The 27679-nt window shown below is 42.4% G+C and overlaps 1 protein-coding gene across 5 annotated transcripts in view; it reads right to left on the reverse strand.

The window, feature by feature from the left end:
- Window positions 1–27679, reverse strand: part of LPP (LIM domain containing preferred translocation partner in lipoma) — a 347896-nt gene that overhangs the window by 209832 nt on the left and 110385 nt on the right. For all 5 annotated transcript variants that reach the window (XM_056565451.1, XM_056565455.1, XM_056565453.1 and 2 more), the window contains 2 exons: window positions 25373–25446; window positions 1575–1785 (listed from right to left, as the gene is read on the reverse strand). In XM_056565451.1, the coding sequence (XP_056421426.1) occupies window positions 1575–1776 (202 nt within the window). In that variant the 5' untranslated portion in view covers window positions 1777–1785; window positions 25373–25446. The remainder of the gene's footprint in view (window positions 1–1574; window positions 1786–25372; window positions 25447–27679) is intronic.

The following is a 27679-nucleotide window of genomic DNA, read 5'->3' on the forward strand; positions in this document are numbered from 1 at the left end:
CTCCCCATGACATGACAACAGTTTGGATTAAGTTCTAATGGTAGTAGACTTTCAGCAGTTTGTAGAGAACATAACTCAGCGATCATATATTCAGTGTGGGGGGCTCCCTGGACTACACGACTGTAGCACTTCCATGTGTTCATCTGCTCTTCTTAGAACAAACAGTTATTTTGTAAGTGTCCTCCTGTGCTTATCCCCTGGGACAGAAGAGTTACGCACATTTGAGCAGCGAATGCCATCAGCACAAATCCAAACAGCACAAAGTATGTGAATGAATTTTAGATAAAAGCCAAGCAAATGTGTATTAATGAACAGAGCAAAGTAGGCTGGATGGATTGGAACATCATTCCAGGGGTGATGTGCTTTCTGGTTGTTACCCAGTACACATGTGAATGGGATACATGTGGCTATTTTAATATTGTTAAAATATCGCCATGAAATATTTTCAATCTGAAGATCTTCGAGGGGATTATTAGACATTCAGGATTACAGAATCTCTCATCTATAAATCTATCTAGACCACAGCTAAAAAAGTAGACTAAAACAGCCAAAGAGGAAATATAATAAAAAGTTAATATAACTGTTTTTCAAGAGTTAACCTTATACAGCAGTTGTGTCAAATAGAAGGGCCAGTTTGTCACATTTTCTAATTGGTCCATTTATCAAGGTGTGAATCAGAAAAGGAGTTATTATTTTCTGCTACCAGCATCTCAACATGGCGGCCAGTTTGTCACAGATTTTTACACATTGCCAAGATTGATTAGAGATGAGCGAAGTTACAGTAATTTGATTCATCACAAACTTCTCATCTCGGCAGTTGTTGACTTTAGCCTGCATAAATTAGTTCAGCTTTCAGGTGCTCCGGTGGGCTGGAAAAGGTGGATACAGTCCCAGGAAAGCGTTTCCCACCAGAGAACCTGAAAGCTGAACTAATTTATGCATGTTAAAGTCAGCAACTACCGAGCCGAGAAGTTCATGATGAATCGAATTACTGTAACTTCGCTCATCTCTAATAGTGATAGTTCACTCACAGATTCACATATATACACTGTCAGAAGATGCCAGCAAAAAATAAGTGATTGTGGATCTTTTAATAGCTTAAAACAAAGTGCAAGCATACTCATCAATGTACGAGTGGTTTGCTTGGAACGAGGTGGATAAGCCTGAAAAAGCTACCAAAATATACTTAAAAAAATGTCATGTTTTTGCAAGAACTTACAATTTTTCCATGTTAAAAAGCTGCATAAAATAAAAAAATAAAAAAACTCAACCAAAAAAGAAAAAAAGTGAAAGGTGGGAAAAATAATGGCTGCTCACAGCTTGTTTGGTATGTGGTTGGAATGAATTCAATGATCCCATGTGTCTCTGGGAGTTTCTCTTAAAGCTGCAGGGGGAGCAAAGACAAGGGGGGAGAATTATCAAAACCTGCCCACAGCAACCAATCAGATCGCTTCTTTCATTTTTCACAGGCCTTTTCAAAAGTGAAAGAAGTTATCTGATTGGTTGCTATGGGCAACTTTTCCTCTAGACAGGTTTTGATAAATCTCCCACAATGTATTACAAATAATACGTACCATCACCTCCTTCAGGCTGTCCTCCTCTATAGGGGTTATATTTTGGCTTTGGGGCAACTACTGGTGCAAACTTCTTAGGTGCTTGTTGAGTGGACACAGAAATGCTTGGTGCCCCAAACCCCTGTGTGGTTTCCATTCTGGCTGTCACATGTCCAAAGCCATCTCCAGAGCTTTTTGGCGGTAGCCAAGATGGATGAGACATTGTTTAAATCTGGGAGGAAAATAGAAAAAGTTATTAAAATCTGAAAACTATTTTGGAGATAAAACAGCAAGAGCATAGATATTGGAGGTGCAGAGGTAGCCTTAGATGGCCCAAAGGTGTCTCAGACACACAAAACAGCTGTATCAGCGACAATACATGATATGGAGGGTACACTGGCATTGATTTAAAAAACATCTGTTGCAGAACTTCCTCAGCAGGGGTCATCCCTTTCATCGTAACAGGTAAAATCAAAAGATATACACATATAGATTTTGCAGAGGGGTTTGTCAAGGACTGCGGCACAAAGCACATTTGAGGTGGAAAATGTCTTCAGCATCTTGTAGTTCATTAAATTGTCATAAAAATGCTTTACTGGATCCCAACCAGGAAATACATTTTGCATAAATACATAACTATGAAAATAAAACTATTTTAATTGTCAATTAAGGAAAGTCAAACATTTCTCACGGATGGTTTATGATCAAGACACTTTTCATATCAACTGTTGATAAACAAGGGTGGTACTAACTTCCTCCATACTGGCGCATAACTACGTTAAAGACTAAGATAAATTAGAAAACTATCTTAAATAAATATCAACCTAATAGAAAAATAAAGAAAGTACAAAAAAAAACGTTACATATATAACTTGTACCTAGAATGATTAAAATCAGAGGTAGTTTTACACAATGAGAGGACTTAAATTGTATAATATAGAATTTGTGGTACCAATGGCAAAACTGTGCTCAGTGGCTCAGACCATAATGAGCTTACGGATAAAGCATGACCAATTAATGGCTTGTCCAGTATTAGAAAACTGAAAGAAAGATTAACATAACAGCACCACTCTAGTCTTAAGGATGTGCATGGTATAACAGCTCAGTTCCTTCCAATGAAATGTGGGTTAGCAGCAGTATGGTGACTCAGTGGTTAGCACTGTTTTCTTGTAGTGCTGGGGTCTTAGGTACAAATCCCACTAAGGACAACATCTGCAAAGAGTTTGTATATCCTCCCTGTGTTTGTTTCTTCCGTGTACTCCAGTTTCCTCCAACATTCTAAAACATACTAAATTTAGATTGTGAGCCCCAATGGGGACAGGGACAAATTTGGGTGTACAGCACTTTGGAGTCTGTGTGCGCTATATAAGAATGATTGGGGGAGATTTATCGAAACCTGTGCAGAGGAAGAGTTGACCAGTTGCCTATAACAACCGATAAGATCGCTTCTTTCATTTTTAAAAAGGCGTCTGAAAATTAAAATAAGCAATTTGATTGGCTGCTATGGACAGCTGGTCAACTTTTTCTTTGCACAGGTTTTGATAAATTTCAACCATTATTCTTATCAACACAACAAAAATGATGCGAAGAAAACATCTGTCATGGCTAAAAAAAAAAAAAAAATTTAACCAAGATTGCAAAATAATCCCATGACTACATACAACCTTAGTGTATGTGGGAGATTAGCAGATTGCCTTTGTGGAACATGCTGGTGCTACATTAGCAACAAGAAAAAAATATATAATCCATATAGCTGGCAGCCTGGGAAATAAATGCATAAAAGCAAAGACTTCAACAAGCTTATATCCTGAGAGACATTTTTCACAGTCTACACTCCAGTCTCTGGAGGTGCTTAACAATAGTCAAATTAAAAATCTAAATCTTAGAAAACTTGTTTCCAAAATTCACAATGTAAAACTAAGCGCCCTTAATCTATCATTTACCTAGCATCAGACAGGTAGGTATCCCTTTTTTCACATTTTAGAAAAGAGGCAGTAATAATTGGTGCTCTTTGCATATCAATGCTGATTAAGGCATTTTCCGCTGCCTGCCATTTGATTACAAGTGATACCGTTCAATTACACAGCGCACCCAAACCCTTAATGAGCAAGATTCCACATTTCTTCAATGCAGAATGAGGCTTTTTTAGAATATTCTAAGGCTACATTTTATTTTTAGCATTTAGTGGTTAAATAGTTTTATATTTTTTTTATGCTATCAAAGTGATTTTTTGGGAGTGGGAAGGTGGGCTTAATTTTATTTATTTACTAAAGTAGTATTTTATGAAGATACATGCCTTTAGTTTGTAAATAAAATAAAAAAAAAGTTAAAAAAGGAGTTTTTACACTTTTGTTGTTTTTATTTAACCAACTACCCCTAAAATGCAACTGATAATTGTGCATGTTTCCTGTCATTTACCTAGTATTCCTGTAAACATTTTTGACATGTAACACAGACCTGACAAAGTTTTGATCGCTCAAAGGTATTGAATGTGGTTCTTCCAAAAGCGATTTTGCGACCAGTTCAGACCCTGGTCTGGAGTTACAAGAGGTTTCTAACATCTAGGTGTCCATGTAAGCTGCATCTAGAGAGTTAATAACCCCTTGAGGATGCAAGACTATCACTTTAGTTTTTTGCTCCTCATAACCATAACACTTTCAGTTTTCCACCTACAGATCCATATAAAGGCTTCATTTTTTTACTACTACAAACTTTACTTTGTAGGACATCAATCATTTTACCACAATATCTATGGTAAAAGATGTTGTAGGGCAAAATTGGCAAAAAAAAAAAAAAAAAAACGTCATTTCTTTACCTTTGGGGGATTCCGTTTCTACACAGGGCATTTTTTGGTAAAAATAATATGTTGGGCCTCAATTACTATAGGAGAAATGCAGCAGAAATCTTTTAAAGTTCCCCTGTGTGCGGGCTGCAAAAACGACAAAAACAAACTTTAGCTCACCTTCCTACGTTCCTCCGGTATCTGTGTCTCGTTCCTATGGCGCTGCTCGGCTCTGTGCATCTTAGGTTCAAAACGTCACACTGTGGGCAGTGTATCTCCGGCCACAGCAAAGTCCTGACTCATACAATGATAGGCTGAGCGAACTGTCACGTAAGGAGCCATTCCAAGCTCCTTACATGACAGTGCGCTCAGCCTATCATCGGCCGAGGCGGGACATCACTGCGACCGGCGATATGCTGACCGCCGTGTGTTGTTTCTAGCCTAAGAAGCACGGAGCCGAGCAGCGGCAAAAGAACAGGACGCCAATACCGGAGTAACGTGGGAACGTAGGAAGGTGACTTGAGTTTTTTTTGTTTTTGTTTGTTTTTGCAGCCATGGCACAAGGGAACTTAACCCCTTAACGATGAAGGAAATATATTTACATCCTCTGCCGGCTCCCGTGATATGCCGCGGGGTCGCGCGGTGTCACTGCGTCATATCGGGTCGGTCCCGGCGGCTATCAACGGCCGGGCCCCGCGGCTAATACAGGACATCACCGATCGCGGTGATGCCCTGTATTAACCCTTCAGACACGGCGATCAAAGCTGACCGCCTCGTCTGAAGTGAAAGTGAAAGTAACCTGGCTGCTCAGTCGGGCTGTTCGGGACCGCCGCGGTGAAATTTCACCGCGGCATCCCAAACAGCTTACAGGACACCGGGAGGGCCCTTACCTGCCTCCTCGGTGTCCGATAGACGAATGACTGCTCCGTGCCCGAGATCCAGGCAGGAGCAGTCAAGCGCCGATAACACTGATCACAGGCGTGTTAATACACGCCAGTGATCAGCATGAGATATCAGTGTGTGCAGTGTTATAGGTCCCTATGGGACCTATAACACTGCAAAAAAAAAGTTTAAAAAAAAAGTGTTAATAAAGGTCATTTATCCCCTTCCCTAATAAAAAGTTTGAATCACCCCCCTTTTCCCATAAAAAAAACAGTGTAAATAAAAACAAACATATGTGGTATCGCCGTGTGCGTAAATGTCCGTTAATTATATATCGTTAATTAAACCGAACGGTCAATGGCGTATGCGCAAAAAAATTCCAAAGTACGAAAAAGCATATTTTTGGTCACTTTTTATACAATTAAAAAATGAATAAAAAGTGCTCAAAAAGTCCGATCAAAACAAAAGATGGTACAGATAAAAACTTCAGATCATGGCGCAAAAAAATGAGCCCTCATACTGCCCTGTACGTGGAAAAATAAAAAAGTTATAGGGGTCAGAACATATTATTCTGTAGATCCATACGGTAAAAATGTCAGTGTCATTTTTACCGAAATAGGCACTGCGTAGAAACTGAAGCCCCCAAAAGTTACAAAATGGTGTTTTTTTCTTCGATTTTGTCGCTTAATGATTATTTTTTTTGTTTCGCCGTGACTTTTTGGGTAAAAGGACTAATGTCACTGCAAAGTAGAATTGGTGATGCAAAAAATAAGCCATGATATGGAATTTTAGGTGGAAAATTGAAAGGGTTATGATTTTTAAAAGGTAAGGAGGAAAAAACGAAAGTCCAAAAATTGAAAAACCCTGCGTCCTTAAAGGGGTACTCTGCCCCTAGACATCTTATCCCCTATCCAAAGGATAGGGGATAAGAGGTCAGGTCGCCATGGTCCCACTGCTGGGGAGCCCCGGGATCCCCGCTGCGGCACCCCGCTAGCATTACAGCACAGAGCGAGTTCGCTCTGCACGTAATGATGGGCAATACAGGGGCCGGAGCATCGTTACGTCACGGCTCCGCCCCTCGTGACGTGACAGCCCGCCCCTTTCAATACCAGTCTACAGGAGGGGGCGTGGCGGTCATCACGCCCCCTCCCATAGACTTGCCTTAAGGGGATGGGCCGTGATATCACGAGGGGCGGAGCCATGACGTCACGCTGCTCTGTCCCCTGTATCGCCCGTCATTACGCACAGAGCGAACTCGCTCTGTGCTGTAATGATAGCGGGGTGCCGCAGCGGGGATCCCGGGGCTCCCCAGCAGCGGGACCGCGGCGATCTGACATACTATCCACTGGAAAACTTTTTTTTGTTAAATCAACTGGTGCCAGAATGTTAAAAAGATTTGTAAATTACTTCTATTAAAAAATCTTAATCCTTCCAGTACTTAACTGCTGTATGATCCACAGGAAGTTCTTTTCTTTTTGAATTCCCTTTCTGTCTGACCACAGTGCTCTCTGCTGACACCTCTGTCCATTTTAGGAACTGTCCAGATTAGGAGCAAATCCCCATAGAAAACCTCTCCTACTGGACAGTTCCTGATATTGACAGAGGTGTCAAGAGAGCACTGTGGTCAGAAAGTAAAGTAAATTCAAAAAGAAAAGAACTTCCTGTGGAACATACCGAAGCTGATAAGTACTGGAAGGATTTAGATTTTTTTTAATAGAAGTAATTTACAAATCTGTTTAACTTTCTGGCACCAGAAAAATAAAAAAAAGGTTTCCAGTGGAGTACCCGTTTAAAGTGTACCTGCCATCAACAATAACTTTTTATATAACGTAGATAATACCATTATAGGTATATTTGTAATACACATTGGTTAAAAAATGTGTATATTTTTGTCCCTGCAGCTATTGCATGTGTCTGTGAGGAGTCCAAATACAGGAAGTGAGGGTGGACAAGCAGGGCTGTGTGCACTAAGAAAAAATCAGGACAGTGTTGCCTGAGGCTCTATGACATGCTCCTGGCTCATATATCAGGATGATTGACAAGTCAGGAGCCTGCACAGAGTCCTGCTTGTTCTGCCCTCACTTCCTGTATTTGAACTCCTTATAGAAACACACATGCAATAGCTGCAGGGACAGCATTTTTTCACCCAAAAATATACACAATTTTTAACCAATTTATATTACAAATATACATATAATGGTATTATCTACATTATATTAAAAGTTTTTGTTGACGACAGGTACACTTTAAAATATTTCTGCAGCATTTCTCCTTTAAAGGCATACTCCGGCGCTAAGACATCTTATCCCCTATCCAAAAGATAGGGGATAAGAAGCCTGATCGCAGGGGTCCCGCCGCTGGGGACCCCCGTAATCTTGCACGCAGCACCCGGTTACAATTAGTCCCCGGAGCATGTTCGCTCCGGGTCTTATTACTGGCGATCACGGGGCCAGAGCATTGTGACGTTACGCTCCGCCCCCTCAATGCAAGCCTATGGGAGGGGGCATTACAGCTGTAACCTTTGGATAGGGGATAAGATGTCTTAGCGCCGGAATACCCCTTTAAGAATTGAGTGTAGTTTTATTTGTGGGTTTTTTCCCAACAGGTATTTTTCCATGGTATTTAATAATTTGATGCTTTTCCCTATGTTTTTTTATTTATTTATTTTTTATTTATTTTTTATTTAACACCTGCTCTGTGCTGTCCGGTTTTCCAGTCGGGTTTTTATGTGGAAACATTAGTAAATTTGCTGGTATTTAAAAAAAAAATGTTGGGGACATGCCCTCTTTTATTGGTTTTCTGAGTCAAAAAGGATAGTTGGTGAGGATTTTGGTCACAAAACTTGGCGCACACAATGTGAATCACAATTATTGCGCAAACCACCATTAGTAAATTAGGCCCATTATTTTTATTCTGTAGGCCCATATGATTACCATAATACACACTTTATATTGGTAGTATTTTAGTAGATGAAAAAATTGGCCTTTTCTGACCGCTATAAAACTTTAAATTTTTTGTATACAGGGAGGTACGAGGGCTCATTTTTTGCACTGTGATCTGTATCTTATCTGTGACATTTTTGTTTTGATGGGACTTTTTTCTGATCACTTTTTATGATTTTTTTTATGGTATATAAAGAGACCAACAATTATGCAATTCTAATATTTTGTTTATGTTTATTCCATTGACCATGTGGTTTAATTAACATTATAATTTAGTAGTTCAGACAATTACGCACAAGGTGATACCACATGTTTAATGTTTTCAGCACTGCATTACATATATTATATTACGGTAAACATGAAGGTTGCATATGGCAAGGAATAAGGAAAAGGGTAGAAACTATTTACCAGTCAGTAAAAATGTATCTTAACAAAATCCAAGTGCAAATGAACTAAAGGATAGAGAATTTAACTAAAGTGATGCACAATGTGGACAGGTGACATAACTGTTTTTATTACACTGCGGTTTTTGTAAGTTACCACGTTATTTTAGAATTTCTAATACTCATTATGGAAAAGGTAACAGCTCCAGCATATGCTCCAAGCAATTCCCCAATGAGCTGTGATTCACTTTTACAGTGTGCTCATATCTTCAACGTGTTTAGTTCTGAAAGATTTTTTTTTTATCAGAACGTCACATATTATGAACCTTGTTCAATGTGTAAAAAAAACTGGTAGACAGATTTTCCAGTAGAAATAAGAGGGTGTTAAAAAGTGTAAAAATTAAGTTTCAACTCGAAAACATGTAGAAATGAAAGATAAAAAAAATTAAAAATAAAATAAAAAAAGTTCAGACAGACAGAAGTAGTGGTTCTGCAGCACTGGCATAAACAGCACTAAAGATATCATGTTTACAAGATAAAAAAAATGTCTTACATTTCAGCAATTGCAACTGGACAGATGTTTGGTGATGTACTCTATTGTCAGGATATAAAAAAGGTGTTTAATTAGTGACAGGTATATTCTTTACTAGAAACAGAATGGAACCAGCCAGCCATACATACACAACTCTGTAAAAGAAATATTAGAAGTGAGCCAGCAGCAGTCTACACTGTACTTCTGTTACAGTGTGCTGCAATAAAAGAAGAGCCAATCCTTTTGGTAAGGCTGCAGCAGAAATAAAGAAGAGGCTATCGCACGGAAGGAACATACGGTAGTTGCAATTGGAAATCTTCTGTTACTGGTCACCTATGAACAATGCCTCACCTACTGGAGCATAACATATTGACTGTCTGTATTTATAAATGCACAATCATATGAAATTACAGAGGATCAGTGAGGTATTCAGATTAAGGAGAGAATAGTGTCCGTCAATAGTGTCAGTCAACATATTTAATGTCTGTGTACAAGGCCCAAAAAAAAATATTTTGCATACAATAAGTACCCCTTATTACAATTTTAATGGATAGCGTTGAGCAAGTCAAGCTTAGTGAACCCGGTCTCACTCAAAAATTTTGGGCGACAGTGGCTCACCTTGCCAGGTAAAATATGCATTGAAAACGTTGTGAGTAAAAGTCGGGTAGTAGGCTCGTGACAAATTACCCCAAAAACACAAAAATAACCTCAATTCCATTGTCTGGTAAAGGAATTGTTGGACGGGGTAGATGGCAGTGCACCCTCTGCCATGTCCTCTGCTGGTAAGAATGCTAGTGGCAGTATTAGCACAATAAGGAAAGCAGCAGCCAGGTGCCTGGTGGTAGTAGTAGCCACATTAGCAAGCAAAAGTTCTCACTGTCTTTCAAGGATTGTGTGGTTATAGATGATAGTATGGCCCTAGTGGACTGGTTGACCCATTAAAAGTCTTCTTAAGGGGAGAGAGAAGAGTCTGGCAAATATGAAGTTGGGCCAGATTTCAGGGGATTCCTTCTCCTTAAAGGGTAACTCTGCTCCCCAGCGTCCAGAACATTGAGTTCCTGAACGCTGTGTGCGGGCTTCCGTGTTCACGCCCGCCTACTCGTGATGTCACACCCAGTCATGTGACATCACATTCCGCCCCCTAAATGCAAGTCTATGGGAGGGGCCTGACGGCCATCACGCCCCCTTCCCATAGACTTTCATTGCGGGGGCAGGCCGTGACGTCACAAGGGGGCCGGCGTGAACACAGAAGCCTGCACACAGCGTTCAGGAACTCGTTCCGGATGCTGGGGAGCAGAGTAACTAACAGTTACATGGCACGGTGGAAATGTCTGTATTAGATGGTAATCTCTGGCTTTACTTCCACCCCCAAGTGCTTGGCAGAGGGATAGCATTTGCCACAAGGAGGAGTTGTGTCACAGTCAGCCGTAAGAGTGTGTTAAAGAGGTGGAAACAGTGGCTGAGCGTAGAACTAGTGGGACAGGTGGATGAAGGCGTGGTGGCGAGATTGTAAAGCATGATGGTGGAGCCATCTCTTTATGGTATCCTGCCATGTGAAAATTCTTTTCTATCTTACCAGATGCAGAAAACCGGACAGTGCAGTCTCTACAAAAAGAAAATAAGGCATAGCCAGGGTCCAAATTACAGCTCTATATAAGCACATTGCATCACAACGCCTGGCAGTAGATAGATAGAGAGCCGGCACTGTAGTGTACTCTGGTGGTCCTGTAAAGTGCTGAAGGTGGACTGATGCAGATAGACGGGCGGTGCGGCAAGGGTGTCAGGGGTGCGCTTACATGGAACAAAGAGAATGATAAAATTCAACAAGAGGAGGGTACAGAAAACGCACTCACCCGGTATTATGCCAAAGAAGAATGTCTTTATTCCAGGGGTCACATGGAATACAGGAATCAAGGTCAGGAAGAGAGGAGAAAAAAAGCTCGGCCGAGCTTGTGGAACGACGGTCCCGTTTCGTGGGTTCTCCGCTTGGTCACGCCCACTTGATGATGCTGGCGGTGCTGGTTAAATAACCTATTGCCGCAGCCAGGGATCAGCTGATGCATCGTTGCCAGGCAACGTGACGCTTCTGTGAGGCGGCTGCTGCCCGGGGTGCTTCAGTGCTGCCGAATGCAAATACTTTCATCCCACAACCGTGCCCGGTGGCCAACACGCAACAAGAAAGGTAAAGACACAGAGGATAGCAGAAGAAAGACGGGGAGTTCAGGAAAGGAAAAGAGAGGCAGGGAGAGCAGGGAAGGGATAGTGGGATGGACAGGCAAAAGCAAAAATATACAAAGGTTAAATAAATGCACTGAATTCATTGCGCTCATTGAAGCCTAGGGGCCCGGTGGCCCCTAGCCGGGATATCAGGCACGCTTCTCTTTGGTGCAGGAAGGTCTGTCTGGTGAGACCTCTTGGAACCTTCGTGACAGTCTCCAGACCGAAGAACGACAGGACCGCTGGGTTGCTGGCGTGTACAGTCTTCAGATGTTCTGCTAGTCTTGGTACAATTTCTTCTCACTTTGAGAGTCTTACATGTTCCCTGAAGCGTACAAACATAGGGCAGATGGTACATCCGACGTAAAAGTGCCCACAAGGGCACTGTATGCAGTAAACTATGAATCTGGTCCTGCAAGTGACCAGACCCGAGATGAGCACATCTTCCCCACCGAGTTTGTAATTAGATCCTTGTTGCAGTTGGCCACAAAAGGAACAGCTGCCACATTTGTGGTTGCCTTTGGGGCGTAGGTCACTGAGCCAGGTAGATGATGTCACTTGTCCTGACGAAAAAGAACTACGTACTAGCTCATTTTTCAGCATTTTGGTACGTTTATGCGCAATGAGGGGCTTCTCTTTGGCGATCTCTTTTAAGAGGGGATCGCCTTCAATAATATGCCAAAGGCGAAAGATAGCCTTGCGCATCACACTAGACATCTCGCTGTGTGTGAAGGAAAAATTGAAGCGCCTCGGAGGAGGGGGATGGGAGGATCTCTACTTACTCAAGATTTCTTCTCTGGATCGTTCTTCGACCTTATTGAGGGCCGTATTGAGGCAAGATGCTGGATAGCCACTTGTCCTGAGGTGGGACTTGAGTTTGTCTGCTTGTGATATGAAAGATGCTTGGTTGCTGTTAATTTTCTTTAGCCTCAAAAACTGGCTGTAGGGGAGTGCTCTTTTCGTATGGACAGGGTGGTAAGAATCATAATGCAAATACAGAAGGGGGGCTGATTGTTTCCTGTAGCCTGCCGTGCATAGCTGTGTGCCACTTTTGGAGACAACCACGTCGAGGAAAGCTAGATCGTATTCATTGTACACTGAGGTAAAAGCCATGTTCATGGTATTACCAGTGTTTAAGTATGAAACAAATTGCTCAAACAGTTCTTTACCTCCTGCCCAGACTAGGAAACTATCATCCACGTATCGTTTATAGGTTTTAATATACCTGAGGAAAGGGTTGGTGCTGGAATATATCATCCTTGCTTCCAGCACAGCAAGGAATATGTTGGCGAAGGTACAGGAGACCGGCGTGCCCATAGCTGTGCCAGTCTCTTGTTTGTACCATGACCCGTGAAATTGAAAAAAGGCCTGGCTAGAAGTAACATAGTAACATAGTTCGTAAGGTTGAAAAAAAGGCCAGAGTCCATCTAGTTCAACCTATATCCCTAATGAGTCCCTACTGAGTTGATCCAGGGGAAGGCAAAAACCCTCATAATAGAGGTAAAAAAAAATTTCCAGACTCCAATATGGCAGTCAGAATAAATCTCTGGATCAACATGCTGTCCCTAAATATTTAGTATACATAACCATCAATGTTATTAATCTCCAAAACAGCATCCAGACCCTTTATGAACTCTTTTACAGAGTTCACCATGACCACCTCCTCCGGGAGAGAATTCCACAGTCTCACTGCTCTTACAGTAAAGAACCCCTGTCTGTGCTGGTGTAGAAACCTTCTTTTCTCTAAACGTAGAGGATGTCCCCTTGTTATAGATACAGTCCTGGGTATAAATAGATCATGGGAGAGATCTCTGTACTGCCCCCTGATATATTTACACATAGTTATAAGGTCTCCCCTAAGCCTTCTTTTTTCTAAACTAAATAACCCCAATTCTGATAATCTTTCTGGGTACTGTAGTCCTCCCATTTCCCGTATTACTCTGGTTGCCCATCTTTGAACCCTCTACAGCTCCACTATATCTTTCTTGTACACTGGTGCCCAGTACTGTACACAGTATTCTGTGAGGTCTGACTAGTGATTTGTACAGCGGTAGAATTATTTCCATGTCGTGGGCCCCTATTGATGCACCACATGATTTTATTTGCCTTTGCAGCAACTGCCCGACCCTGGTCACTACAGCTAAGTTTACTATTAACTAAGACCCCTAAGTCCTTTTCCACGTCAATCTTCCCAAGTGTGCTCCTATTTAATATATAACCCCGTCCCAGATTTTTTCTCATGCATTACCTTACATTTATATGTGTTGAACCTCATCTGCCACTTCTCAGCCCAAACCCCCAAACTATCCAGATCCATTTGCAACAGTGCACCGTCCTCTATTGTGTTTACCGCTTTACAGAGTTTAGTATCATCTGCAAAGATTGCTACTTTACTATTCAACCCCTCTCCAAGGTCATTAATAAATATATTAAATAGAACAGGACCCAAGACTGACCCCTATGGTACCCCACTAGTGTCACCCAATCAGAATAAGTACCATTAATAACCAACCTCTGTTTCCTATCGCTGAGCCAGTTACTTACCCACTTACATTCTCGCCCCTCCCGTTCCTTCTCCTTTTATGCACCAATCTTTTATGTGGCACCGTATCAAATGCTTTGGAAAAATCCAGATATACGACATCCAGCGATTGCCAGTCCAGTCTGGAGCTCACCTCCTCATAAAAGCTTATCGAGTTAGCTTATCGAGTTAGTTTGACAAGACCGATCCCTCATAAAGCCATGCTGATATGGAGTCATACATTTGTTTTTATCAATGTACTCCAAAATAGCATCTCTTAGAAAACCCTCAATTTACATACAACGGAGGTTAAACTAACAGGTCTGTAATTTCCAGGGTAACCTTTTGTCCCCTTTTTAAATATTGGCACCACATTTGCCATGCGCCAGTCCTGGGGAACAGTCCCTGTTACTATAGAGTCCCTGAATATTAAAAATAGAGGTCTGTCAATTACAATACTTAAGTCCTTTAGAACATGGGGGTGAATGCCATGTGGACCTGGTGATTTGTCTATTTTGATTTTTTGTTGGCGGCACTGTACTTCTTCCTGGGTTAGACAGGTGACCTGTACTGGGGAGTTTACCTTATCACACTGTATTTCACCTGGCATTTCATTTTCCTCGGTGAATACAGTGGAGAAGAATTTGTTTTAATATATTTGCTTTTTCCTGATCCCCGTTTAAAAAATGACCTTTTTGCTATTTATAATATACCATATTTATTGGCATATAACACACATTTTTTAGCCTAAAGTCTATCTGCGTGTTATACACAGATAAGCCGCTGCAGTTCAATGATTTAAAGCGGGCTCTTTAAATCAATGAACTGCAGCGGCTTTTGCAGGTCCAGAGACCTGCCGTCGCTGCCCGATTCTCTGCCCCTGCCTAACCTGGGGTCCAGAAACTGCCGGCGCCGCTGCCCCATTGCCTCCCCCATCCCCGGTTTTCTGACCCTGCAGAAGCCCCCAGGAAAGGCAGGGGAAGAGAGGCAATCGCTGCCTGCTTTTCTCCCCCTGCCTTTCCTGGGGTCTAGAGCCCTGCTGCTGCCACTTCTCTTGCCCTGGCTATCGGCGCCGCTGCCCCATTGCCTCCCCCATCCCCGGTTTTCTGACCCTGCAGAAGCCCCCAGGAAAGGCAGGGGGAGAGAGGCAATCGCTGCCTGCTTTTCTCCCCCTGCCTTTCCTGGGGTCTAGAGCCCTGCTGCTGCCACTTCTCTTGCCCTGGCTATCGGCGCCGCTGCCCCATTGCCTCCCCCATCCCTGGTTTTATAATTACCTGTTGCCGGGTCTGCGCTGTTTCTGGCTCCGGTGTGGCGTCTCCTGCGTTGTTGCTATGCGCTGCGCAATGACGAGTGACGTCACTCGTCATTGCGTCTCTCAGCGCATAGCAACGACGTAGGAAACACCACACCAAAGCCAGAAGCAGCGCGGACCAGACCCGGCAACTGGTAATTATAAAACCGGGGATGGGGGAGGCAATGGGGCAGCTGCGCCGATAGCCAGGGGGAGAGAAGCGGCGGCAGCAGGGCTCTAGACCCCAGGAAAGGCAGGGGGAGAGAAGCAGGCAGCGACAGCCTCTCTCCCCCTGCCCTTCCTGGGGGCTTCTGCGGCGTCAGAAACAGTGTATCGGGGTATACACATGCATGCACTCGCACCCTCATTTTACCAAGGAAATTTGGGTAATAAACTTTTTTTTAACCAAATATCCTTGGTAAAATGAGGGTGAGTGTTATAGGCCGGGGGGTGGTATACCCTGATAAATATGGTAGTTAAAGAACATTTTGGGGTTAGCTTTACGCTCTTTGGCAATGAGTCTGTCTCTATTTTTGCATTTTTTTATCTTTTTTTTTTTTTTTACATATTTTAACTTTTTCTCTAAAGCTTTTTAATGCTTCTTCACTGCCATCCTGTTCTAGTAGTTTAAAATGCTTTATTTTTGTCATTTATTGCCCCTTTACCATTTTTATTCATCCATATTGGTTTTCTTTTATTTCTGACCCTTTTATTCCCATAGGGTATATACATCTTACAGTGAGAATTTAAGATATTCCTAAAAGTCTCCCATTTAGTGTCAGTATTCATATTTTTGAGGACATCATCCCATTTTATATTGTTAAGGGCTTCTCTGAGTTGATCGAACTTTGCCTTCCTAAAGTTCATTGTTTTTGTGGCCCCTCGAGAGATTCCCTTATTGAAGAACAAGTTATAATATATTATGGTCACTATTTCCTAGGTGTCCTAATTGCACATCAGTTACTCTATCAGATCTGTTGGTTAATATTAAGTCTAGTAGGGCGCCCCCCTCTGGTCGGGCCCTGTACCATTTGGGACAGATAATTGTCTTTAGCTATAGTCAGAAACCTGTTTCCTTTATGAGATTCACAGGTCTCAGTCTCCCAGTTTATATCAGGATAGTTCAAGTCCCCCATTATTATCACCTCATTCTGATTTGCTGCCTTGTTTATTTGCCTCAGTAATTGATCTTCTGGCTCTTCCATTATGCTTGGTGGCTTATAGCAAACCCCAATCAGAATTGTTTATATTTTTCTCTCCATATATTTCTACCCATAGTCACTCCACATTATTGTTTCCCTTCCAAATATCCTCCCGCAGTGCGATCTTCACACTGGACTTTACATAAAGACAAACTCCTCTCCCTTTCCATTTTGTCCGAACCTTCCTGAATAGACTATAACCCTATATGTTGACCGCCCAATCACAGCTATCGTCCAACCAAGTCTCTGTTATACCCACTATATCATAATTCAACATCAACCACTCCAGTTCCTCTGTTTTATTGGACAGACTTCTGGCATTAGTCAACATGCAATACAATGGTGTATGATTTTTCTTCCTATGAAGCCTATCCCTATTAACTATTTTAACCCCTCCCTCCGCTCTACCCCCAGGTATATTACTAAGTCCCCCCTCTCTATCTACACCATCTTCCCCCTCTACATTGTAGGTTCCCTCCCCCAGTCCCTAGTTTAAACACTCCTCCACCCTTCTAGCCATGTTCTCCCCAAGCACAGCTGCACCCTCCCCATTGAGGTGCAGCACGTCCCTACGGTAGAGCCGGTATCCGACAGTGAAGTCAGCACAGTTCTCCATGAACCCAAACCCCTCCTTCCTACACCAGCTTCTGATCCACTTGTTTACCTCTCTGGTGTGGCTCGTGGTACAGGTAATATTTCACAAAATATTACCCTGGAGGTCCTTGCCTTAAGCTTGCAGCCCAAGTCCCTGAAATGATTTTTAAGGACACTCCACCTACCTCTTACTTTGTCATTGGTGCCAATATGTACCATGACTGCTGGGTCCTCTCCAGCCCCACCCAGCAACCTGTCAACCCGATCCGCGATGTGCTGAACTCGAGCGCCAGTAATACAACACACTGTTTGGCGATCCCGGTATTTGTGACAGATCGCCCTGTCTGTCCCCTAATAATAGAGTCCCCCACTACCAGTACCTGTCTGGCCTGCCCTGCACTCCACCACTGCCTGCTTTACGCTGGATACTATAACTACTAGCAGCTCACCACCCTTGCTGCTACTATCAAACCCAAGATCCCCATAAGAGATCATTTTTATTTTTCAGCTTTCACACAAAAGCTACTACTTCTTCTCCATTTTGCAATACTAATCCTGTTGCAACCCCATAAGGGAAAATTTTTGGTCATTTTTTCAACTTTATAATATTTACAAAAGTTATTTCTTCACTATATACTAGTTCTTAACTATTTTAATAAACCATCACCAATCCTGTTGCAACTCTCAAAAAGGAAGAATTGTTGGAACATTTTGAATAAGCCATTGTGCCTTCCAATACCTTTGTGTGCATTTTAACATCTACTAACAACCAGGTATACTTTATGCACCTTTATTTTAGTGTTTAAAAGCAAACAAAATCCGCTAGTGCAGTGTATTTTTAAACAACTTAGTCATAAACAACAATCTTAAAAACACTTTAAAACTGCTTGAATACAGTCCTAGGTGACCCTAGCAGTATTATAAAGAACTTTAGAGCTTTTAGGTAGCATTATACACGTTTTGAGGTTTAATTCATTTCCGTTCTGCGGATAATCTGTTCACTGCGAATTAAACTATTTTGAAAAGTTGCTGAGCCAAACTTTTGAAACGTTCGTTCGTTCAACACTAGCTACTGACACAAAAAACAATATTATATACATATTACAAATTAATTTTCTTAATAGTTAATTGTTTAATTTACATAATGTTGCTTCTACAGTTTGCTATAGGAGATATTTTTTCTTTACACTTGTACACAGCCTAAATGATTCTGCTTTTTTTTTTTAAACTGTTTTGTATCTGCTCTCCTCTCTCTTCAGGATGTGCTGTCCTTAAAGGGGTACTCTGATGGAATACTACAGAGGAAATTCTTTCTTTTTTGGAACACAGAGCTCTCTGCTGACATCACGAGCACAGTGCTCTCTGCTGACATCTCTGTCCATTTTAGGAACTGTCCAGAGCAGCATATGTTTGCTATGGGGATTTTTTCCTACTCTGGACAGTTTTTAAAATGGACAGAGATGTCAGCAGAGAGAACTGTGCTCGTGATGTCAGCAGAGAGCTCTGTGTTCCAAAAAAAAAAAAAAAATTTCTCTGTAGTATTCAGCAGCTAATAAGTACTGGAAGGATTGAGATTTTTTTAATAGAAGTAATTTACAAATCTGTTTAACTTTCTGGAACCAGTTGATTTAAAGAAAAAAATAAAATTGTTTTCCATAGGAGTACCCCTTTAACCCATTGCCGCAAAATCAGGTACATGTACATGGTGATTGGGAATGACTTCCCGCATCACCACGCACATGTACCTCATGGAAATAAACTGTCACAGCGCCGCCAGGCAATGTGACAGTTCATTGGGCTAGGCTGTGCTGCACAGCCGGGCCTCCCTGAAGCTGGGGGCCCTGTCGGAGGAGGCAACCTGCAGGACTCAGGATTGGAGCTGCACTCTGATCCTGAGTTAACCCTACAGACACTGCAGTCATTGTGACCACAGCGTCTATTAGGATTACAGTGGGAGGGAGCTCCCTCTGTCACCGATCGGAGCTCTGCAAAGTGAAAGCATATATATATTTATTACACCCCAAAAATGTCAACATGTCCTAACACAATTGTGTAAGTGAAAAAATAAAAAAAAGTTATGGCTCACAGAATAACACGACTTCAAAACATGATTATTGTTTTTTTTTTTTCTTTAACAAAAATTGTTTTTATGCTATAAATTAACTAAAATATATGAAAATAAAAAAGTATATAAATTTGGTATCGCCATAATCATATCAACCTGCAGAGTAAAGTTAACATGTCATTTATACTGCATGATGAACAACCTAGAAAAAAAATTATAAAAAAAAAAAACCGAATAGATTTTTTGAATGTATACCACCTCACCAAAAAATAAAATAAAAAACGATCAGTGTCACATGTACCCCAGAATGGCACCAATAAAAGCATCAACTTGTCTCCCAAAAATGTTTTTGCACTCCAAGGCCTCTGCAACTTTATATGTTGCCAACAAAAAATCCTAAATTAAAAGGAGTCCCCAAAATCCACACAGCACATCATGTCTGAGTCTGTGTGAGAGACACATAGCGCACAAAAGCCACATATGGGATATTTCTAAGTACGTCAGAATTCAGGGAATAAATCTTGAGTTAACTTCCTCAATGTCAATCTGACTACTTTAAGGGGTGCAGTTTTTAAAATGGGGTGATTTATGGGGGTAACATACAGGCCCCTCAATTCCACTTCAGAACTGAACTGGTCCCTAAAAAAATTTGATTTTGAAATTTTCTTGAAAATCTGGAAAATTGCTGCTAAACTTATAAACCTTCTAACATTCTAAAAGTAAAAAGAATGGTTATCAAATGATGGGAACATAAAGAAGACCTATTGTAGATTTGAATCAATCATTAATTTGGTGCGGCATGACTATCGTCAAGCAGAAAATGCAAAATCTAGAAAAATGCTAACTTTTAAAGAAAAACTGTCCGCTTTCTCCCCCCGCGGTAATGGCTGGTAGTGCGGGGGACGCTGATCAGTTTGATCCTTACCGTGCCCGGATCCCCCGCGCTGTTCGGCCCTAATCTTCTATTTTCGGGATATGCTAATGAGGTGCTAACTGGCACTCTGATGTCAGTGCCGCCGGCCTCAGCGCCACCCAGCTCATCAATATTCCTCCCTCTGCCTCTCCCTCTTCTCTCTGCTCTGTAATGAAGAGAGGGGGGAGGAATATTGATGAGCTGGGTGGCGTTGCGGCCAGCTGCACTGACGTCAGAGTGCCAGTTAGCCCGGCAGGTGCTAGTTAGCACCTCATTAGCATATCCCGAAAATAGAAGATTAGGGCCGAAAGGCACGGAGGATCCGGGCACGGTAATGATCAAACTGATCAGCGTCCCCCACACTACCAGCCAGTACTGTTGGTTAGAGTGGGCGGATAATCCTGACAATTTTCCTTTAATTATTTTTTGCAAAATTATTATTATTTTTTTAATTTTTTATTTTTTACATACAACGCTAAATATATCAATCAAAATTTACCATTTATGTAAAGTACAATATGCAATGGAAAAACAAATCTCTTTCAGAATCGCTTTCATAAGTAAAAGTGTTCCAAAGTTATTACCAAATAGGTGGACGCATGTCAGATTTTGAAAATTTGCCATGGTCATTAAAGGGGTAATCCGGCCCTAAGACATCTTATCCCTTATCCAAAGGATAGGGGATAAGATGTCTGACCACGTGGGTCCGGCCGCTGGGGACCCCCGCAATCTTGCATTCAGCACCCACCTCGGGGAGCTGCACGCCGCGCTGCCAGATCAGAATCTGCCCCTTTAAGGTCAAAACAGGCTAAGGAGTAAAAGGGGTTAAAGGATTCTATCTGCTTGGACTGGTGTGTTAGCTATTTTCAATTAAGACTGTTTAGAATGTTGCTTCATTTTGCAATCATTAAAAAGGGAATAGAACCAAAGCTGCAGTAATTTCCAGTTTTTCTTTTAAACCATTTCATTCTCATCCATTAGTAATACTAATACTAAGAGTAGTTTGAGCAATTAAATACATCCTAAAAATCATGGAAAAAGGGTGAAGTACAACACTTCGAATAAATAAGTCCACTAAAAATGCCTGTGAAGCATCTAGTGATTGTTTGACCACATTTTCAGTTCCACTGTGGCTTGTGTACCATACATAGGCAGAACTGGGATAATGAACTGTGAAGGGACACAATGTTGCTTTTACCAGAAGAGAGCGTGTTCTGGTGGTCAAAATAACTAAAAAAAAACATTAATTTATGGAGCTAAATATGGCAAAATCCACAGTTCTGCCAATAGGACACCAAAATCATCCAATTGTTTATTTTTTTCACATTTTGCATTTGACAAACACATACTTGTGCAAAGTGCCAAAACTAAGGTTCTTCTTCTGCCAAATAGAAGCCGGGCCAGAAAAGACTGCCAAACTCTTTTATAACTCAGATTACCATCTAGCCTTATTTTTCACAGTGCTCCTGTGCTAAACTGGAAATACACAGGGGGGGGGGGGGGGGGGGGGGAGGAAACAGACATTTTATTAAGGCATCTTCAGTGACATGAGCTACACACCCTTCCCAAATAGGAGAAAGAGAAAAAAAAAAGTAATAAAATGTGGTCAAACTGCAAGCTTCAGTCCTGAACACATTTCAGTGTCAAGTAACATTATGTAACATTATTACTATTCATGACTGCTGGATTAAGCAATAGCCAGACTGAAGCAGTTCGCACAGAAGGCTTTTCACAGCAGAGGCAATAGGACACACACATGTGGGAATCGTTCTCCCTAAAACTAAGGTCACACAGAATGTAGCAGTGTTAAACAGGTCACCTCATCTCATTACTTTGCCCTGGGATAACACACCAAGGGAATGTGAGTGATTTATATATTTTTTCCCTTTTTCATTGCTTTTTAATTGGAAATAATAGCCTGACAAATAGTAGATTATGATCTCAGATTGGCAACCAGTACATAATACTGACTCTCAAAGAAAAAGCGAGAAAGCCTCATAGGTTCTTCTGTTTTTAGTGTTTTTGTCATCATCCTTTACTAGTAAAATGCTTAAAGAGTACCTGTCATGAAATAAGTTTTTATATGTTGTACATAAAGGCATTTGAAACAATTCTCTAAATATATGTGAATTAAAAAAAAATTATACTATGTGTACTTTCAGTTTAGTAAACCCACCACTAGGGGTCTCACTACATAAGCCAGCCTCTATTCTCTGAGATTTCGGACACATGCCAGTACTAAATCTATCAGACTGCATCCGATACACGTCACGAGCGCCGCTCCCAGGCTGTCAATCAGGCCGGCCTGCAGCTGTAAGCTCCGCTATACCTCCTCGGTCCAGACTCACACCTCGGTCCAGACTAGCATGTAGTGAGAGCGGAAGCGCGCCCCCCTGCAGGCTTCAGTGACTAGAGCCTGCTGGGGCACGCCCACATCCTCCTACTGGCAGCTCACACTATGTGAGCAAGAAGATAGGTAAGATACAGAGCTTTTTAAAACTCTTAAAAAATATTTAAGGGTGGGTGTTAGGTGTAGTTAGCAAACATAGCCTGAGTTCATTTAGAAAAGTTTATTTAGTGCCCGGTACTCTTTAGATTAGGATATGCCAACACTTAAAAATTACCTGTCACCAAATAAACTTTTCTAAACTAACTCAGGCTGTGTTCTCTAACTACTCCTTACACTCCTCCCAACCTTAAAAAAAAAAATAATTCAGAGCTTTAAAAAGCTGTGTATCTTAAAAATCTCCTTGCTTACATAGTGCAATTTCCTAGCAGGAGAAAGTGGGTGTTTCCCAGCAGGCATGACATCACTGAAGCTTGCTGGGGGACCACTTCTGCCCTCACATCATTGCAGTGCTGTGATGAATAGAAGACCTCAGGCTCTGTAGCTTTCAGGGAGGCTCTATGCATGTTTCAGTGAGGCTCTGTGCATGTTTCAGTGAGGGTCTGTGCAGCTTTCAATGAGGCTCTATGCATGTTTCAGTGAGGGTCTGTGCATGTTTCAGTGAAGCTCTGTGCAGCTTTCAATGAGGCTCTTTTCAGCTTTCAGTGAGGCTCTGGGAAGAGAAGCACTTCCTGAGTTTGGTCTACTGCCAGGCCGGAAGGAGACAAAACTCACTGTATTAATTGTGGCAGGGAACAGAACAGAGCCACCTAGTAGCCGCTTTTTCTATTTCATTTTAAACATATTTATCTTGATAATTTTAAAAGCAATTGAATAGGAAAGCGTCTGCTAATTACTTACTTACACCCGACTGATCAAAGGTCATTGCACATGCTTTGCAGGGAGTCTGCTGGTACCCTTTGCCAACCAGGGATCGGCAATGCAGCTACAGTAGCTTTTTAAGACTGTATGCTGTGGAATGGGCACAGAACAAGCAAAACAAAAAAAAACCCTGCCCATTTAGCAGGTTTGCCAAGAAATGGGCATTTTTAAAAAGGTAGAAAGGGCCATAAGTAAGGCTAGGTTTACCATGCATTAATGCAGTCTGGCCAAGGTATATGTTGGAAGCTCATCAAAAAAGGTCCACAGCAGCAGGCCCATTCACTTTAATGGATAGAACCTACTCACCTAGGTACTATGGGTTTATCATAACCTGTCCAGAGGAAAAGTGGCTGACTTGCCCATGGCAAACAATCAGATCACTTCTTTCATTTTTTAAAAGGCCTCTGAAAAATGAAAGAAAATCTTAATCTAGCAGGAATCAAAAAGTGCAACATATGACGTTACTGAGGCCCACTAAACATATACATGCAGGTACTGACTGACTACCGTATTTATCGGCGTATAACACGCACTTTTTAGGCTTTAAATCAATGAACTGCAGCGGCCTTGCAGGTGCAGAGACCACCACCGCTGCCGGCTTCTCTGCCCCTGCCTGTCCTGGGGTCTAGAGCCCTGCTGCCGGTCCTTCTCTCCCCCTGGCTAACCGTGCTGCTGCCCGTTCTCTCCCCCTGACTATCGGTGTCGGCGCCCCATTGCCGGCACCGATAGCCAGGGGGAGAGAAGCGGCGCAGGCAATGGGGCAGCGGCGCCGACAGACAGGGGGAGAGAAGGGGCAGCGGCACCCATTGCCGGCGCCGCTGCCCCGTTGCCTCAGCCATCCCCGGTTGTATAATTACCTGTTGCCGGGGTTGGGTCCGCGCTGCGTCCCCTGCGTCGTTGCTATGCGCTGCGAGACGCAATGACGTCACTCGTCATTGTGCCGCGCCGTGCAGTGCATAGCAACGACGCATGGGACGCACACCGGAGGCCTGAAGCAGCGCAGACACGACCCCGGCAACAGGTAATTATACAAGCAGGGATTTGGGAGGCAACTGGGCAGCGGCGCCGGCAATGGTTGTCGCTGCCCCTTCTCTCCCCCTGGCTATCGGCGCCACTGCCCCGTTGCCGGCGCCGCTTCTCTCCCCCTGGCTATCGGCGCTGGCACCGATAGTCAGGGGGAGAGAACGGGCAGCGGCGCAGATAGCCAGCGGGAGAGAAGCGGCGGCAGGGCTCTAGGCCCCAGGAAAGGCAGGGGGAGAGAAGCGGGCAGCTACGGCCCCTCTCCCCCTGCCTTTCCTGGGGGTGTATTGGGGTATACGCATGCACACACATGCACCCTCATTTTACCAAGGATATTTGGGTAAAAAACGTTGTTATCCAAATATCCTTGGTAAAATGAGGGTGCGTGTTATAGGCCGGTGCGTGGTATACCCCGATAAATACGGTACTTGCTGACAATGGTCAGGCTAATAAAAGTAAAACCACCCATTGCAATATCTCGAGTATACACCTGCATTAATTTTTGACAGATGACCAACGAATACCTATACAGACTGCATTAACACAGTGTGAACTGATCATAGGCCACAATAACATTTTCAAAAACTATATGGAAAGAAATATCACATAGGAGATTCTACAAGTTATATAGTATGCAGAGCTGTAATGCAGCTACATAATGACCCTTATTTACTACTGTAAACCCAACATGTTTTGTTGGGTTGTGCGCCAGATTCTGGTGCATTGCGCAAGACTGTGCACCAGAGACCCCGGGAAAAGCGGGCGTCATTGCCGAAAGGGGGCGAGTTCCCCACATTTTCCCAAAAACCCAACATATTTACTTAGGTTTCAACAGAAAAAGTGGTGTATTTGAGCTGAGGAAAACCCCACAGATAAGAGCATGTGTAAAAAAAATTAAATAGTTAGTCTTACATCATCTATAGGAAACCACAAAAACAGCACAATACACATGGCTATATATACATTTGCATTTGTCATTAAGTGTATTCCTACATTGGTAATAGCCAAGGCATATGCCTATTGTTTAGAACCTTACAACTGGGCACTAGTATAAAGAAACATGGGTGAGAATACCAGCAGAAAATTTTGTTATTTTACTGAAGTTTCCCTTAAATGGGTCTAAATCAACTTGTCACTGAATTTGGGAAAATTCCATTATAACTATTAATATTCAGCTATAACATAATGTAAAAATAATATTCCTTACCCTCTGAGGAGGGATGCTCTTCTTGATCTTCCTAACAGACGTCTGTGTTCCACTTGGAGGAAAAAATGCAAAGCCTGCGAGAAAAACAAACACACAGCTTAACCAATGTTACCATTAAGAAAAACACATACCAAAAAAGCAGGGGGGGGGGGGGGTAGTAAAAATCAGAAAGATATGGTAAATATGGGATGTGTAATCCTCACTACTAATAACCCACCCATATACAAGAAATGCTATAAAGCTCCCATAATTAAATGGTACAGACAGAAAAACTGAGCCTTTGTAGAGAAATATACAAATAATACTTTATTCAATAAACCAAAATACATAAAACTACAGGACTCCCACCCAAGGGGGGCAAAGAACAGCAAGGGTGACCCCTCAGGTCACAAAAAAGGAGTTAAAGTAGGCAGAACATACATAAAAATAAGTGTGTAAAACAAAACTACAATAGAGCAGTGTCCAACAAAGGGACTACAAAAACCAGCAAGTCAGAATGCAGTAAAAAGCATACTTATTCAAAGTGCTCCAGAAGGACCTGAGGGGACGCCACCCCAACGCTGCATTTCGGGACCGAAGCCTTTCTTCCCTTGAGAAAGGCTTCGTCCCGAAACGCAGGGTTGGGGTGGCGTCCCCTCAGGCCCTTCTGGAGCACTTTGAATAAGTATGCTTTTTACTGCATTCTGACTTGCTGGTTTATGTAGTCCCTTTGTTGGACACTGCTCTATTGTAGTGTTGTTTTACACACTTCTATTATTTTTATGTATGTTCTACCTACTTTAGCTCATTTTTTGCGACCTGAGGGGTCACCCTTGCTGTTCTTTGTTTGCCCCCTGTGGGTGAGAGTCCTGTATATTTATGTACAGTGACCCCTTGACCTACGATGGCCCCGACATACGATCATTTCAACATACGATGGCCTCTCAGAGCCCATTGCATGTTGAAGGCAGCATCAACATACGATGCATTTGTATGTCGGGGCCATCGCATAAACGGCTATCCGGCAGCGCAGACTGCTTCAGCTGCCACCAGATAGACGTTTACGGTGCCCTGTGTGGTCTGCTGACGATCACTTACCTGTCCTCGGGGCTCTGGTGGGTCCTCTTCAGGATCCCCTGCATCGTCGGCGCTCTCCATCGTCATCATCACATAGCTGCACACGCCGTCCCGTCATCCAATAGGAGCGGCGTGCGTAGCGACATGATGGCGGCAACGGAGAGCGAGGATGCCGGGGAAGAAGAGGCCTTACCGGAGCGTCGGGGACGCAGCGACAGCGACATCCCGGGCAGCGGTGACAGGTCCGGAGCGGCGGGAACAGGTGAGTACAACTTCCTCTACCAGTGGTCTTCAACCTGCGGACCTCCAGATGTTGCAAAACTACAACACCCAGCATGCCCGGACAGCCGTTGGCTGTCCGGGCATGCTGGGTGTTGTAGTTTTGCAACATCTGGAGGTCCTCAGATTGTAGACCACTGTTCTATACTTTACATTGCACGGATCCCTCAACATGCGATGGTTTCAACAAACGATGGTCCGTTTGGAACGGATTACCATCGTATGTTGAGGGACCACTGTATTTTGGTTTATTGAATAAAGTATTGTTTGTATAATTCTCTACAAAGGCTCCGTTTTTCTGTCTGTACCAATGTTACCATTAGCATAGGGTACACAGCTACACAAGGCCCCAGGAAAGTAGGTATATATGTATATTGATAGTAACAAGTCCATTAACATTTCTTCTATTCTGCACTGTACTTAAGATCATGAAAGGAAAAAACATATATAAGGTTTCTATTGTAGGTACATAGAGACCAGTGTGCTAAGAGGAAAATCTGTGTGACAGCCAAAAGCATCCAACCATTTGAGGATGGGTGTTGTAGCACGTTCACATCACGTGCCAGAATAGAAAAAAATAAATTTGTAATTTGCTCATTAAAAGTCAGTGTAAAGAGTTAGAGGTGAGCCATGGTTTATTTCAATAGTTCATATAAACACAACCCTTAAAAATGGAATATAGAACAAGAGTTCTCCATTCAATTATTTATTCATCAGCGACATAAAGGGTAAAACAAAAGCCACACATCTACAGTATCTGGTGCCCCCTTTCACCTAGTACATTATTCTGCTAACCAAGCTTCATTTTAGAATCTGACGTTTGTTCAAATTCCTTTGTTTTTAAAGGGGCACTCCAGTGTAAAAAAAAAAATAAAAAAAAATTCAATCAACTGGTGGCAGAAAGTTTTAAACAGATTTGTAAATTACTTCTAACATAGGAACTGTTTGGAGTAGGAGCAAATCCCCATAGAA

The sequence above is a fragment of the Hyla sarda genome, chromosome 3 (genome assembly GCF_029499605.1).
Source record: "Hyla sarda isolate aHylSar1 chromosome 3, aHylSar1.hap1, whole genome shotgun sequence".
NCBI classification, from domain to species: Eukaryota; Metazoa; Chordata; class Amphibia; order Anura; family Hylidae; genus Hyla; species Hyla sarda.